At 41.9% G+C, this 16869-nt stretch overlaps 1 protein-coding gene across 2 annotated transcripts in view; it reads right to left on the reverse strand.

Annotated features, from left to right (window-relative positions):
* The window catches only part of LOC139538436 (coiled-coil domain-containing protein 148-like), a 74587-nt gene that overhangs the window by 9138 nt on the left and 48580 nt on the right, over positions 1 to 16869 (reverse strand). For both annotated transcript variants that reach the window (XM_071340454.1, XM_071340455.1), the window contains exon 10: positions 14257 to 14463. In XM_071340454.1, coding sequence (XP_071196555.1) covers positions 14257 to 14463 — 207 coding nt within the window. The remainder of the gene's footprint in view (positions 1 to 14256; positions 14464 to 16869) is intronic.

Genomic DNA, 16869 nt, shown 5'->3' on the forward strand with positions numbered 1-16869 from the left:
GAAAGGTGAATTAATCTCCCAGTGTCTGGTGGAAAGCATACTGAACCAGGTTTTCCTGTAGGATTTTGCCTGTCAATTTCAGTTTCTTTTTTATCCTGAGAACCCCCCCAGTCCTTAACGATTACAAGCATCCCCATAACAGGATGCAGCCACCACTATGCTTGGAAATATGGAGCGTACTACTCAGTAATGCGTTTTATTGGATTTGCCCTAAATATAGCACTTTGTATTTAGAACAAAAAGTGAATTGCTTTATCACAATTTTTGCAGTATTACTTCTGCCTTATTGCAAATGTTTTTATATTGTACAGGCTTCGTTCTTTTCACACTGTCAAATAGGTTAGCATTGTGAAGTAACTACTGTACATTGTGGTTAATCCATCCTCCGTTTTCTCCTACCACAGCCATTAAACTCTGTAACTGTTTTAAAGTCACCATTGGTCTCATAGTGAAATCCCAGAGCGGTTTCATTCCTCTCCAGTAACTGAGTTAGGAAGAATGCCTGTATCTTTTTAGTAACTGGGCGTATTGATACTGATATGCTCAACATAATAGTTAATCAAATGTCGGCGATGGTGACACAGCTGTGGAGGTGTAAATGAATGACAAGAACAAGGGTATTTGGGTTCAAGTATCCATGGCAATGTCCTTACAAGTGGTAGTCTTAAAATGGGGGCCAGAGCAATGTACTTTAATGACTTAACCTTTCACGGCTAGGGGTTCCGCTAGCGGAACGTTTCGACAACATCCGGTGAAATTGCAGAGCGCGAAATTCAAAATAAATTATTAGAAATATTTAACTTTTATACAATCACAAGTGCAATACACCAAAATACAGCTAAACTTCTTGTTAATCTAGCCACCGTTTCAGATTTCAAAAAGGCTTTATGGCGAAACCATGCTATTATAACTGCAACCAAGTGCCACATAAATCTAGGTTCCCATAGAAAAAAACAATTGAAAACACAGTGAACTCAAAAAAGAAATGTCCTGGATGGTTTGTCCTCGGGGTTTCGCCTGCCAAATAAGTTCTGTTATACTCACAGACATTATTTTAACAGTTTTAGAAACTTCAGAGTGTTTCCCATCCAAATCTACCATTATATGCATATCCTAGCTTCTGGGCCTGAGTAGCAGACAGTTTACTTTGGGCACGCTTTTCATCCGGACGTGAAAATACTGCCCCCTATCCCTTAAGTAATCAAATGATGTCAGTGAATTCCAAGTCTGCTAGTAAAGGGAATTTAGTACAATATTCTATTGATAACATTATCTCAACTTCAGCTAATAAATGTGTTTCTTAGCGAGATCCCGCCTTTCTTGGAAATCTGAAAGATTTAACAATGAACTAAACTCTAGTCTGTCGTGTAGTAGGCTCAGTAACATGAGGGCACGATGGGTATAATTAAGGGTAAGTTTACTCAGCAAGCTTAGCACTCCATCACAGCATACATCATCAGCACATGCATACTCTTCTTCTCCCTATCTGGAATCCTGTTCTCATTGTACTTCCGTTCTGTACCAGAATAGGTCAAATAAAATACCTGTATGTCTCTAGTGGTAAACATGGGTAGTGCAGCAGAACACAACATACAACATTCAAATTAGTGGATTAGGCTATTTCAGCCACACCCGTACCTAACAGGTGTATACAATCGAGCACACAGCCATGCAAACTCCATAGACAAACATTGGTAGTAGAATGGCCCATATTGAAGAGCTCAGTGACTTTCAAAGTGACACTGTCATAGGATGCCACCTTTCCAACAAGTCAGTTCGTTACATTTCTGTCCTGCTAGAGCTGCTCTGGTCAACAGTAAGTGCTGTTATTGTGAAATGGAAGCGTCTAGGCGCAACAACGGCTCAGCCATGAAGTGGTAGGCCACACAAGCTCACAGAACGGGACCGGCGAGTGCTGAAGCATGTAGCGTGTAAAAATCGTCTGTCCTTGGTTGCAACATTCACTACCGAGTTCCAAACTGCCTCTGGAAGCAACGTCAGCACAAGAACTATTCGCCGGGAGCTTCATGAAATGGGTTTCCATGGCCGAGCAGCCGCACAGAAGGCTAAGATCACCGTGCAACAATGCCAAGCGTCGGCTGGAGTGGTGTAAAACTTGCCGCCACTCTCTGGCAGTCAGACAGACAAATCTGGGTTTGGCAGATGACAGGAGAACGCTACCTGCCCCAATGCATAATGCCAACTGTAAAAACAGAACTTGAGCATGCATAACTATTCACCCCCCCCCCCCCCCCCCCCAATGTCAATACTTTGTAGAGATACATTTTGCAGTAATTACAGCTGCAAGTCTCTTGAGGTATGACTCTATAAGCTTGGCACATCTAGCCACTGGGATTTTTGCCCATTCTTCAAGGCAAAACTGCTCCAGCTCCTTCAAGTTGGATGGGTTCCGCTGGTGTACAGCAATCTTTAAGTCATACCACAGATTCTCAATTGCATTGAGGTCTGGGCTTTGACTAGGCCATTCCAAGACATGTAAATGTTTCCCCTTAAACCACTCGGGTGTTGCTTTAGCAGTATGCTTAGGGCCATTGTCCTGCTGGAAGGTGAACCTCCGTCCCAGTCTCAACTCTCTGGAAGACTGAAACAGGTTTCTCTCAAGAATTTCCCTGTATTTAGCGCCATCCATCATTCCTTCAATTCTGACCAGTTTCCCAGTCCCTGCCGATGGAAAAACATACCCACAGCATGATGCTGCCACCACCATGGGGATGGTGTTATCGGGGTGATGTGAGGTGTTGGGTTTGCGACAGACATAGCGTTTTCCTTGTTGGCCAAAAAGCTCTATTTTAGTCTCATCTGACCAGAGTACCTTCTTCCATTTGTTTGGGGAGTCTCCTACATGCCTTTTGGCATATAGGAGATGTTGTTCTTAATGCCTTTATTTCTTTCTTTGAGCAATGGCTTTTTTTCTGGACACTCTTCCGTAAAGCCCAGCTCTGTGGAGTGTACGGCTTAAAGTGGTCCTATGGACAGATACTCCAATCTCCGCTATAGAGCTTTGCAGCTCCTTCAGGGTCATCTTTGGTGTCTTTGTTGCCTCTCTGATTAATGCCCTCCTTGCCTGGTCTGTGAGTTTTGGTGGGCGGCCCTCTCTTGGCAGGCTTGTTGTGGTGCCATTTTCTTTCAATTTTTTTATAATGGATTTAATGGTGCTGTTCAATGGGATGTTCAATGTTTTGGATCTTTTTTTTAACCCAACCCTGATCTGTACTTCTCCACAACTTTGTCCCTGACCTGTTTGGAGAGCTCCTTGGTCGTCATGGTGCCGATGCTTGGTGGTGTTGCAGACTCTGGGGCCTTTCAGAACAAGTGTATATATACTGAGATCATGTGACAGATCATGTGACACTTAAATAAAGTCCACCTGTGTGCAATCTAACTAATTCTGTCACTTCTGAAGGTAATTGGTTGCACCAGATCTTATTTAGGGGCTTCATAGCAAAGGGGTTGAATACATATGCTGTCACGCCCTGACCATAGAGAACTTTTTATTCTCTATGTTGGTTAGGTCGGGGTGTGATTAAGGTTGGGTTATCTAGGTGAATTATATTTCTATGTTGGCCTGGTGTGGTTCCCAATCAGAGGCAGCTGTTTGTCGTTGTCTCTGATTGGGGATCATATTTAGGTAGCCAATTTTGCCATTGTGCTTTGTGTGATCTTGTCTACGTATAGTTGCCTGCGAGCACTATTTTGAGCTTCACGTTTCGTTTGTTCGCTTTATTGTTTTTGTTCTTTGAGTTTTCTCTTCCTAATAAAAGGGATGGAAACATACCACGCTGCATCTTGGTCCACTCCTTATGACGAACGTGACATATGCACTCACCACTTTTCAGTTGTTGTTTTTTTTTAATTTTTTGAAACATTATATTTTTTTCCTTTCACTTGACCAATTTGGACTATTTTGTGTATGTCCATTACATGATATCTAAAAAAAAAAATCTATTTAAATTACAGGTTGTAATCCAACAAAATAGGAAAAACGCTAAGGGGGATGAATACTTTTGTAAGGCAGTGTATTTGGTTTTCCCCACTCCCAGGGGAAGTAAGCTCAGCCTAGTTTCCTCCTCCATGCAGCCATCTGTGCTGCCTGAACCACAGGGCAGCTAGGCTAACACACCAGGGCCTGGCGTTGCACAATACACTAGCCTGGCCAGGGGGAAGACAGCAGGGGTCAATTTGGCCAAGAAAACATTTACTCTGGGGCTCCTCCCACTGCACAACATGATAACCCACAGACGAGTTGCTCAGTGGGTTATCAGTATCACTATACAGCCCACAATAATAAGCACACAGCCCAGCTCCTAATGAGGCCAGCTCCACCACGATGCCTTCCCCATCACCACCAGATCTCCTCCACTACCACCAGGCCTCCTCCAGCACCACTAGGTCCCCCCAGCACCACCATGCCTCACCTCCTCAAGCATCAAGGTGATAGGGGTAGCAGGGTTGGGGTCAATTCCAATTCTTGCTTTCAGTCATGAAGTGGAGAATTGATATGGAATTCAATTAGAAATTCAACAATCTTCAAGTTATGGAGTTGGAATTTAATTGGAATTAGACTGTTTGACTTTTTGAATAGGAATGTAATAGCAAAGACATTTATCTTTGGAATTTAATTTAATTCGAATTTCATATTTTACATTTCCCAGTTAATGGAATTAATGCACATAGTATCAAACATTTACAGCAGGATTTGTTTTAAATAATTTCAACATGTGTTTCTATATTTCCAGTATAGCTTGCCTGTCTGAACAGTGACCTGATCAACTGGAATTTGTGGAATTGTTGGGAATAATATTGAATTGGAAATGTTATGAATAGGATTTTCCTTACATTGGAATTTAGAGGAATTGAATTATCTTTGCATTCAAAGACTGATCTGGAATTTCAATTGAATAACATTTCATTTACAGGGACAGAGAATTTCATTAGTGGAATTAACCCCAACCCTGAGGTGTAGGGAATCATAATGAAACTTTTACCAACACATCCACTCAAATGATGATATAGAATACAACATTATTGGAATTTGCATGTGAATCATATTTTAAATAAACCAATATACTTATACTGTGCCTGTAACAACACAGCATATCAGGCTGCTGTACCAAAGATTAAAAATAGTATGTAATGAAATAAGATAATGAAATTGCAGAAGTGGATTTCATCATGATGAATATAAATCTTTTTTTATTTTATTTAGAAGACCTACTGGAAACAGAGACACCAGCTGCAGAAACAAAGCATTTGTATAAGGCTGACAGAATGGCAAGGGGAATCCATCTTGTGCTCTGGTCGTGTCAGGATGATAAAGACCATGAGCACTCAGGAGAGATTTGGTTGGAAGGAGACTTCCATTTGTGCTCTGACTCCACTCCAGCACAGAAATACAATATGTGACTATAACGGAACTCATATACGGTTGGGAAAGTCTCTGATTAACTTGGCAATATTTTTGATTGAATGCACAAAGATGCCTGCATTCTTTCTACCTCTGCACTGCATAATTCCTTCTATTGTTATTATCAGAAATACAACCTATTATCATTATGAGTTCAGTTTTAGGAAAGGGTGAAAGTTAACTCATATAAAAGCTCATATAAATATATGTAGCCTCCGAAAAAAAGTGAATGAGTAATTTGCTAATCTTAGAAGATATTTATATGCGTATTAGCCATTTCTGAGACTCACTTAGAGAGCACATTTGATGATAAAGCAGTAGGAATACAAGGATATAACATCTATAGAAAAGACAGGAATGTCTACAGGGAAGGTGTTGCTGTATGTATTCAGAGCCATATTCCTGTAAAGCTCAGAGAGGATCTTATGACAAATGAAGTAGAAGTGTTGTGGTGGCAGGTTCACCTCTTCTTTTAGGCTGCTGATATAGGTCACCAAGTGCAAACTGTCTGGAGAATATGTGTTTGATGTTATACAAGGTCTCTGATGCTAAATGTGAAATGTATTTTCTTGGTGACCTGAACATCGACTGGTTATCATTTAGTTGTCCTCTCAAGAGGAAGCTTCTTACTTTGACTAATGCCTGTAACATGACCCAGGCTATCAATCAACCAACTAGAGTGTCGACCAATAGTGGTTAATCTGTGACATAAGACATATTTATAAGAGATCAGGACTCTTTTGTTGAAGATGTAAAAAAATATATATATATGTTAGTCTGATGTGTATAAGGAGGGTAATCCAGACACAGCACTTGGAGTATTTGTAAAATTATTCTTGCCAATAGTTTTTTTTGTAACCATTTTAATTTTGCTTGTTGTAAAGGGCTACATGCACAATACACAAATTCATATAACTGCATAGTTAGCTCGCATCGCAGAGCCAAAGAGGAACAATACATTTAGAATGTAAAGAGAGAGAAACATATGGGGAAAAAGAAGCAACTGTCACGTTCCTGACCTGGTTTCTCTTGTTTTGTATTTATTTAGTATGGTCAGGGCGTGAGTTGGGTGGGTTGTCTATGTGCTGTTTTCTATGTTGGGGTTTTGTGCGTTCGGCCTGGTATGATTCTCAATCAGAGGCAGCTGTCAATCGTTGTCCCTGATTAAGAATCATACTTAGGCAGCCGGGGTTCACGTGTGTGTTTGTGGGTGTTTGTATTTCGTGTCAGTGTTCGTGCCACACGGGACTGTTTGTCGGTTAGATTCTCTTTTGTTACTTGTAGTGTTCAGTTTATTTATAATAAATCATGGACACTTTCCACTCTGCGTTTTGGTCCGATCCCTACACCTCCTCTTCTGACGAAGAGGAGGAAATCTGCCGTAAAAGCAACTAGGGTTCCTTGTCCGTCCCTCAGCAAGGACTTGCAGTCAGTGTCAGAATGGGTCATTAACAATAAACTGGCTTTAAATACTAATACTAATCTAAAACCATAAGCTTTGTATTTGGTTCAAAACATCCTCCAAGACCTAAACCTCAACTGGAGTTGTACATGAAGGGTGTGACCATTGAACAAGTGGAAGAAGCTCAACTCCTAGGAGTAACGTTGGTGTGGTCAGTTACCATGGTCAAGTCATATTGACAAAGTTGTTGTGAAGATGGGGAGAGGTACGTCTGTTACAAAAATATGTTCTGCGTTTTTGACACAAATATCAACTGTATTAGTTGTTCAGGCTCTGATCTTGTCCCATCTTGATTACTGTCTGGTAATACGGTCAGGTGCAGCAAAGAAAGACCTAGCAAAGCTGCAGCTGGCTCAAAACAATGCAGCACACCTGGCCCTTAACTACACACACACAACTAATATCAACAACATGTATAATAGTCTTTCGTGGTTGCGGGTTGAGGAGAAAGTGACTACTTCTCTTCTAGTCTTTATAAGAAACATTTGTATGTTGAAAATGCCTAATCTATTTGCATACACTTCAAACAGACATGCATTACATATCAAACCAGGCACGCCATTATGGATTTCTTCACTGTACCCAAACCAAAAACAGATTTCATGTGTCGCTCAGTTACAGTGCCTTCAGAAAGTATTCATATCCCTTGACTTATTCCACACTTTGTTGTGTTTCAGCCTGAATTCTAAATGGATTCATTGTTTTTTTTCTCTCGCACATCTACACACAATACCCTATAATGACAACCTGAAAACATGTTTTTGGAAATGTTTGCAAATGTATTGAAAATGAAATACAGAAATATATTTACATAACTATTCACACCCCTGACTCAATACTTTGTAGAAGCACCTTTGGCAGCGATTACAGCTGTGAGTCTTTCTGGGTGTCACGCCCTGACCATAGTTTGCGTTGTATGTTTCTATGTTTTGTTTGGTCAGGGTGTGATATGAGTGGGCATTCTATGTTGTATGTCTAGTTTGTCTTTTTCTATGTGTTTGGCCTGATATGGTTCTCAATCAGAGGCAGGTGTTAGTCGTTGTCTCTGATTGGGAGCCATATTTAGGTAGCCTGTTTTGTCATTGTGGGTTGTGGGTGATTGTTCCTGTTCCATTGTTCCTGTGTCTGACCATACGGGACTTTTTCGTTCGTTTCACTTTGTTGTTTTGTTCAGTTTGCTTTATTAAAATATGGAAACTTACCACGCTGCGCATTGGTCCTCCGATCCTTCCTACTACTCCTCCTCAGAAGAGGAGGAAGACGAGCGTTACACTGGGTAAGTGCTGCAAAATCTGGACCCTTACAAATCAGCTGTGCTAGACAATCTGGACCCTCTCTTTCTAAAATTATCTGCCGAAATTGTTGCAACCCCTATTACTAGCCTGTCCAACCTATCTTTCGTATCGTCTGAGATCCCTAAAGATTGGAAAGCTGCGGCGGTCATCCCCCTCTTCAAAGGGAGAGACACCCTAGACCCAAACTGTTACAGACCTATATCTATCCTACCCTGCCTTTCTAAAGTCTTCGAAAGCCAAGTTAACAAACAGATCACCGACCATTTCGAATCCCACCGTACCTTCTCCACTATGCAACCTGGTTTCCGAACTGGTCATGGGTGCACCTCAGCCACGCTCAAGGCCCTAAACGATATCATAACCGCCATCGATAAAAGACAATACTGTGCAGCCGTATTCATTGACCTGGCCAAGGCTTTCGACTCTGTCAATCACCGCATTCTTATCGGCAGACTAACCAGCCTTGGTTTCTCAAATGACTGCCTTGCCTGGTTCACCAGCTACTTCAAATCAGTGTCAAATCGGAGGACCTGTTGTCCGGACCTCTGGCAGTCTCTATCGGGGTGCCACAAGGTTCAATTCTCGGGCCGACTCTTTTCTCTGTATACATCAATCATGTCGCTCTTGCTGCTGGTGATTCTCTGTTCCACCTCTACGCAGACGACACCATTCTGTATACTTCTGGCCCTTCTTTGGACACTGTGTTATTCACAAACCTCCAGACGAGCTTCAATGCCATACAACTCTCCTTCTGTGGCCTCCAACTGCTCTTAAATGCAAGTAAAACTAAATGCATGCTCTTCAACCAATAGCTGCCGAGACCTGCCCGCCCGTCTAGCATCACTACTCTGGACGGTTCTGTGGACAACTACAAATACCTAGGTTTCTGGTTAGACTGTAAACTCTCCTTCCAGACTCACATTAAGCATCTCCAATCCAAAATTAAATCTAGAATCGGCTTCCTATTTCACAACAAAGGATCCTTCACTCATGCTGCCAAACATACCCTCGTAAAACTGACTATCCTACTGATCCTTGACTTCAGCGACGTCATTTACAAAATAGACTCCGACACTCTACTCAGCAAATTGGATGCAGTCTATCACAGTGCCATCTGTTTTGTCACCAAAACCCCATACATACCCACCACTGCGACCTGTATGCTCTCGTTGGCTGGCCCTCGCTTCATATTCGTCGCCAAACCCACTGGCTCCAGGTCATCTATAAGTCTTTGCTAGGTAAAGCCCTGTCTTATCTCAGCTCACTGGTCACCATAGCAGCACCCACCCGTAGCACGCGCTCCAGAATGTATATTTCACTGGTCACCAGTTCTCTGCTGCCAATGACTGGAACAAATTGCAAAAATCTGGAGACTCACATCTCCCTCACTAACTTTAAGCATCAGCTGTCAGAGCAGCTTACAGATCATTGCACCTGTACATAGCCCATCTGTAAATAGCCCACCCAGCTACCTCATCCCCATATTGTTATTCTTTTGTTGTTGCTCTTTTGCACCCCAGTATCTCTACTTGCACATTCATCTTCTGCTCATCTATCACTCCAGTGTTTAATTGCTAAATTGTAATTATTTTGCCACTATGGCCTATTTATTGCCTTACCTCCCTAATCTTACTTAATTTGCACACACTGTATATAGACTTTTCTATTGTGTTATTGACTGTACGTTTGTTTATTCCATGTGTAACTCTGTGTTTGTGTCGCACTGCTTTGCTTTATCTTGACCAGGTCACAGTTGTAAATAAGAACTTGTTCTCAACTGGCCTACCTGGTTAAAAATAGGTGAAATAAAAATAAATACATAAAAAAGTCTCTAAGAAATGTCCAAACCTGGATTGTGCAAACATTACGCAGCTTTATTAAATAGTACCCGCAAACACCAGTCTCAACGTCAACAGTTAAGAGAAGACTCAAGCTGCCAGTTGAGGACTTGAGGCGTCTGTTTCTCAATCTAGACAGTCTAATGTACTTGTCCTCATTCTCAGATGTGCACCGGGGCCTCCGATTACGCTTTCTATTCTGGTTAGAGCCAGTTTGCGCTGTTCTGTGAGGGGAGTAGTACACAGCGTTGTACAAGATTTTCAGTTTCTTGGCAATTTCTCGCATGGAACAGCCTTCATTTCTCAGAACAAGAATAGACTGACGAGTTTCAGAAGAAAGTTCTTTGTTTCTGGCCATTTTGAGCCTGTAATCGAACCCACAAATGCTGATGCTCCAGATATTCAACTAGTCTAAAGAAGACCAGTTTTATTGCTTCTTTAATCAGGACAACAGTTTTCAGCTGTACTAACATAATTGCAAAAGGGTTTTCTAATGATCAATTAGCCTTTTAAAATGATAAACTTGGATTAGCTAACACAACATGCCATTGGAACACAGGAGTGATGGTCGCTGATAATGGGCCTCTGTACGCCTATGTACATATTCCATTACAAATCTGCCGTTTCCAGCTACAATAGTCATTTACAACATTAACAATGTCTACACTGTATTTCTACACTGTATTTCAATTTGATGTTATTTTAACAGACAAATAATTTACTTTTCTTTAAAAAACAAGTATTTTTGGAAGTGACTCCAAACTTTTGAACAGTAGCATATATATATATATATATATATATATACAGAATTATACATTATAACCTGCCCAGGGACTGCGGTTGAAAATTAGCCGGCTGGCTAAAACGGGCACTTTTACTGAAACGTTGATTAATGTGCACTGTCCCTGTAAAAATAAAATAAAATAAATCCACTTTTACGTCATGGTGTACTGTGTGTAGGCCAGTGACACAAAATCTCAATTTAATCCATTTTAAATTCAGGCTGTAACACAACAAAATGTGGAAAAAGCCAAGGGGTGTGAATACTTTCTAAGGCACTGTGTAGGGCATAGGTCTGTTATTTTCACTGTATGTGGGCCATTTCTCTATGTGGGCCATTTGTGTAATTTAATGTATTGTGTTTAGGGATGTTTAAACTTGTTTTGATTTAATCGCTATGACATAGTCATCTAACAGTGCCTTCGGAAAGTATTCAGACCCCTATACTTTTTCCACATTTTGTTACGTTACAGCCTTATTCTATAATGGATTAAATAAAACAAGGTCCTCAGCGATCTACACACAGTACCCCATAATAACAAAACAAAAAATGTTTTTTTAGCGAATGTATAAAAAAAATGTAAAACAGAAATACCTTATTTATTCAGACCCTTTGCTATGAGACTCGAAATTAAGCTCATGTGCATCCTGTTGCCATTGACCATCCTTGAGATTTTTCTACAACTTGATTGGAGTCCACCTGTGGTAAATTCAATTGATTGGACATGATTTGAAAAGGCACACACGTCTATATAAGGTCCCACAGTTCACAGTACATGTCAGACCAAAAACCAAGCAATGAGATCGAAGGAATGGTCCGTAGAGCTCTGAGACAGGATTGTGTCGTTGCAAAGGGTAGCAAAACTGGGGAAGGGTACCAAAACATTTCTGCAGCATTGAAGGTCCCCAAGAACACAGTGGCCTCCATCATTCTTAAATGGAAGAAGTTTGGAACCACCAATGTTCTTCCTGGAGCCTGCCACCCGGCCAAACTGAGCAATCGGGGGAGAAGAGCCTTGGCCAGGGAGGTGACCAAGAACCCGATGAGTTCATCTGTGGAGATGGGAGAATTTTATTTTCTCCAGAAGGACAACCATCTCTGCAGCACTCTACCAATCAGGCCTTTATGGTAGAGTTGCCAGACGGAAGCCACTCCTCAGTAAAAAGCACATGACAGCCCGCTTGATGTTTGTCAAAAGGTACCTAAAGACTCTCAGACCATGAGAAACAAGAGTCTCTGATCTGATGAAACCAAGATTGAACTCTTTGGCCTAAATGCCAAGCATCACATCTGGAGGAAACCTGGCACCATCCCTACGGTGAAGCATGGTGGTGGCATACATCATGCTGTGGGGATGTTTTCAGCGGCAGGGACTGGGAGACTAGTCAGGACTGAGGTAAAGATGAACGGAGTAAAGTACAAAAAAATTGCTCCGAAGACCTCACGACTTCAGACTGGGGCGAAGGTTCACCTTCCAACGGGACAATGACCCAAAGCACACAGCCAAGACAACGCAGGAGTGGCTTCAGGACAGGTCTCTGAATGTCCTTCAGTGGCCCAGCCAGAGCCCGGATATTAACCTGATCGAACATCTCTGGAGAGACCTGAAAATAGCTGTGCAGCAACGCTTCCCATCCAACCAGACAGAGATTGAGAGGATCTGCAGAGAACAATGGGAGAAACTCCCTAAATACAGGTGTGCCAAGGCTCTGAATGTAAATGTGATTTTTACTTGTAATACATTTGCAAGAAAAATACATGTTTTTGCTTTGTCGTTATGGGTGGGGTATTGTGTGCAGATTGATGAGGGGAAAAAAACAATTTAATCAATTATAGAATAAGGCTGTAAACGTAACAAAATGTGGAAAAAGTCAAGGGGTCTGAATGCTTTCCGAAGGCACTGTATGTATGTTTTTGTTTCTGCTGTATGGTATGGGCCATAGACATGACAGATCAGGTCATGTTATCTGTGTAAACACATGTACATGACCACAAAGAGTGGGAAGCCACCAACATGAGGTCAGTCCTTACTGTTATCTAATTAGCTGTAGTTAAACAAATCTCCAAACCCCTTATAACAAACATCAGCTATGCTATAGACGGCTAGATAAACAAACAGAACTTGTGCATCAGTTAATTGACAAGAAAAAGTGGTGGGGGACTTTTTCCATTTTTCGCAACTTGCTTTTTGAGCGAATCGAACAAACCCTCCAATACAGTTACATCATGTCAGCAAGACAAGGCTGTCCTTATTAGCGTTCACAGCCCATCACTAGTGGCAGCCCGAACCTAGCATGAGAAGCTAGCTGGCAAGAGGAAATGTCAGTGACTGTGGGTTGAGTAAAGTCTGGTGTACACTACACAATGTTAGCCCCGATTTGGCTGTCCCAGACAAGTTTTTGAGATCGGAGACAAAACCCCTATGTCGTTGCCTACTCGGGGCGCATGGCCATCACCGACGCTCGTTTAATGTGAGCGGGACAGAGACTCAATCTGAGGGCTACTGATTTCTTATTTGAGCAGTCCCAGATGTCCCGATATTTTAAAACATGTTTGATTTTGTCAATCAGCAATAGCCAATGAGAGTTCTCCAGAGAAGGAGCGGGTGAGATGATGACGCTGTATCACAATACCCAGAATGTCTACTCTCGAGCAGGAGCGATGACTACCAGTACGCGTTTGTAAAGCCAAAGTGTCAAATCGTTACAGCTCTGAAGTTCACAAGCAATGTTATTCAATTCAAAATATTGGTTAGGAATTTCAACTCTGTATGGCAAGCATGAATGTCTGACTGAACTTTTTTGAGCCTGCATTCTAGCTACTTTATTTTTATTTATTAATATAACCTTTATTTAACTAGGCAAGTCAGTTAAGAACAAATTCTTATTTACAATGACGGCCTACCCCGACCAAACCCTAACGACGCTGGGCCAATTGTGCGCCACCCTATAGCCTGTAATCGAACCAGGATCTTTAGTGATGCCTCTAGCACTGAGATGCAGTGCCTTAGACCGCTATGCCACTCGGGAGCCCAAACAATCTCATCACATCATTGTTTTCGCAAGACAGCGTGGTATCAAGAATCCTGACGACCAAGTGAAGAATCTTTTGTGACCGTTCAGTGCCAGATCGTTAAGTGTGCGCACCACTACGTTGGCAAGACAAAAAAACGACATGAAAAACGGTCTCGGTGATATTAGGATTTTGAAAGTCGTGTAGTGTACAGAAGGCATTAGCTGCCTCCTTAGTGGAGGTCTTCTACACAGTCAGACAGAGGCTGTGTCCCAAATGGCACCCTATTCCCTAAGTAGTGCACTACTTTTGCTGCGGACTCTGGTCAAAATAGTGCACTATATAGACAATAGGATGCCATTTCAGACACATATTGTAATTCCAGACATAGGATGCCATTTCAGACATAGAATGCCATTTCAGTGTACTGCATGTATCTCTACCTTGTCGCTGAGGCGGGAGCAGATGTCCTGCTGGTGCTTGCGGTCTGTGTGGAGGGCCAGCTCCTCCTGATAGGCCTGCCTGGCCTCCTCAAGGGTCACCAGGGCTTTAAACATCAGGTCAGCCCGATCCCGCTGCCAACTCTGGGCCACCACACGCATCTGGGTCTGGGTGAAGCGCTGCCAGTCCCAGCTCCGCTCGTGGTCCGTCTGCAACAAGACACCATCGCCATGGAGATACAAATACAACCATAACAGAACACAGAACTGCAGTGTTTTCTATTCTAGTTTTCGAAACCTTCATTTTACCAGTCAAATACCCTTGAGGTTAGAAACCTCTTTTGCAACGGGGACCTTTTTGCTAGGCTTATGTAGCAATATTTCCTGTGACAATAGTGCTGTTATACGTGATGCACAAGTTGGTCGTAGTGACATATAGTAATACGTAACATATAATATGCAACAACATATATAGCATATACTGTAGGCTGACATAGCAACATGCAAACCTGTATTCATACATTAGATCAGACTATCGTGCTAAAGTAGCTACACAGATATTACAGAGTAACAACCAGGTCTTGATATTGGTTTAGATAAGTGGTGTTCAGTGGACCTTTTCCTTTCTAGCGTTTTGCATAAGGGGCGTCTATAGCTATTCATCATTGTGGCAGCAATCACACAGAGGCAGCTTCACTTGGCTACCTTATTGGAACAGAAGGAATTCTATTAATCTATGGACTAATAGTGGCTAACTGACGGTGTGAAGGCATTAGGCGGCTGACTGTTTTTATTGAACGTGAGCGAGCTGACAGATCTGCCAATGTAACATACGCCGCTGTGCCAGAGGCAGCCCGAGCACAGCTTGTTTATTAATGCATAACTTTACTACTTGAAGAAGATCCAACATCCTTTTCCCTTCTCTGTCTCCCTCTCTCTGTTTATTTCTCCGTCCCCCTTTGGGGAATTTGTATGTGTGTGTATATGCACGCCTATGCGTTCATGTGTCTGTGTGTGTGTGTGTGTGTGTGTGCGTGCGCTCACATTCTGTAAGGATTCTTAAAGCTGTACAGCAGTATTAGTTCAGCTGCTGACTGACAAACCCCTGCACAGTTATAAGTGTGAGGGCAGAGCAGCCATACAACGATGAAAAAAATAGAGACAGATCCCCCAAGCCACTAGAAAACCTACATTTATTCCATAAATACCAAGGAACATCATGGGGTAGCTCCATTGAATGGCAAAAGCAGGCAATTGACCTCTGACCGTGACCACTGGAAAACGGACACATTCACCAGCTATGTCCACTAGGGGTCATAGTGCAGTCTGTCAAACCTCAGCATCCACGGCACTGATAGTCCTCATGATTCTAGGTTTGAAAACACCTACCGTATTTGCATATCAAGTGTCTCGGCATGTCCATTGGAGAGGACAGGGACAGTGACCTGAACGTGCAACTTGAATAGAGGTCAGGGTAAAAGTGATTGTTAGAATTGATCATAAGTACACTGTCCAAGTGTCCAGATAGTCGCTCACTCAGAAAAGGTGCGGAACAAGGTCGAGGGTCAAAGGTCTTTGATAGACCAAACATTAGCCAATCACATTCACAACACGCCATGCTCCATTTTAAGTGAAATATTTCTTAGGGATGAAAAAATACTGTAAAACTGCAATTATTTCACAAAGACGATAATAGCAAGAACAGAGTCAAATCGCTGAAGGAGCCCTTTGTCTCAATGGTTCAATTCATGTAGCTGTGCTTTTAAAACGACTAAGATGAATCAAAAGGCTACGTAATCAAAGCAGCAGGATGGCCCTTTTTTTACAGCTTTGCACTCCTTCCTGTTTTCTTTCTGAAGTAGACCTGAAAGAGGTGGCAAACTGTTCGCCACATACAGCGCAGGTAAAGTGTGCTACAGAGGACACAAAACAGATTTTAATATCAAAGCTTTGACTGGACCGAACATTCACTTTAACCGTTCCATTTGTCTCCAACTGCTCTGCCCTGCTTTGATTAAACAATACTCCCTTAATAATCCCTTAATACTCCCTTACCTCTCATCACATTTGCATGAATTGCAAGATGATGGACAATAGCTTACAATCATCCAAAATAAATCTCCACAAAATGATTACATGCAGATGGAATGGGAGAGTAGTTGAACAAAGCTCTATTAACCCTGGTACAATGACTGTCTTCCGCTCTGATATTTTTTTGTTTAACTAGCTCAACTAGATTTTCAACTGGCACAATAGTGAGTAGTAGCGATCATGACTTCTCTAATCCTCATGTTCACAATAGGCCAATTTACAATGGCCACATACAGTATGTCTGTGGATGAGCTCAGGGAATGATGTTTTCCAACAACATACACACAAAGGGCAAATGTGCCAACAACACACAGCTGGAATGCAGTAAAAAAATGTATGTGATTCATTGTATGTCTAATGGAGCAAAACGAGTATGAGGAACACACTGTTCTAGCATTCTCTGTCTTTATATATTATGAGAATAAAGCTACAGTGTCTTGAGAAAGTATTCACACCCCTTGACCATTTTCCACATTTTGTTGTATAACAGCCTGAATTAAAATGTATTCAATTGGGATTTTGTGT

This window comes from Salvelinus alpinus, chromosome 14 (genome assembly GCF_045679555.1).
Source record: "Salvelinus alpinus chromosome 14, SLU_Salpinus.1, whole genome shotgun sequence".
Taxonomy (NCBI): domain Eukaryota; kingdom Metazoa; phylum Chordata; class Actinopteri; order Salmoniformes; family Salmonidae; genus Salvelinus; species Salvelinus alpinus.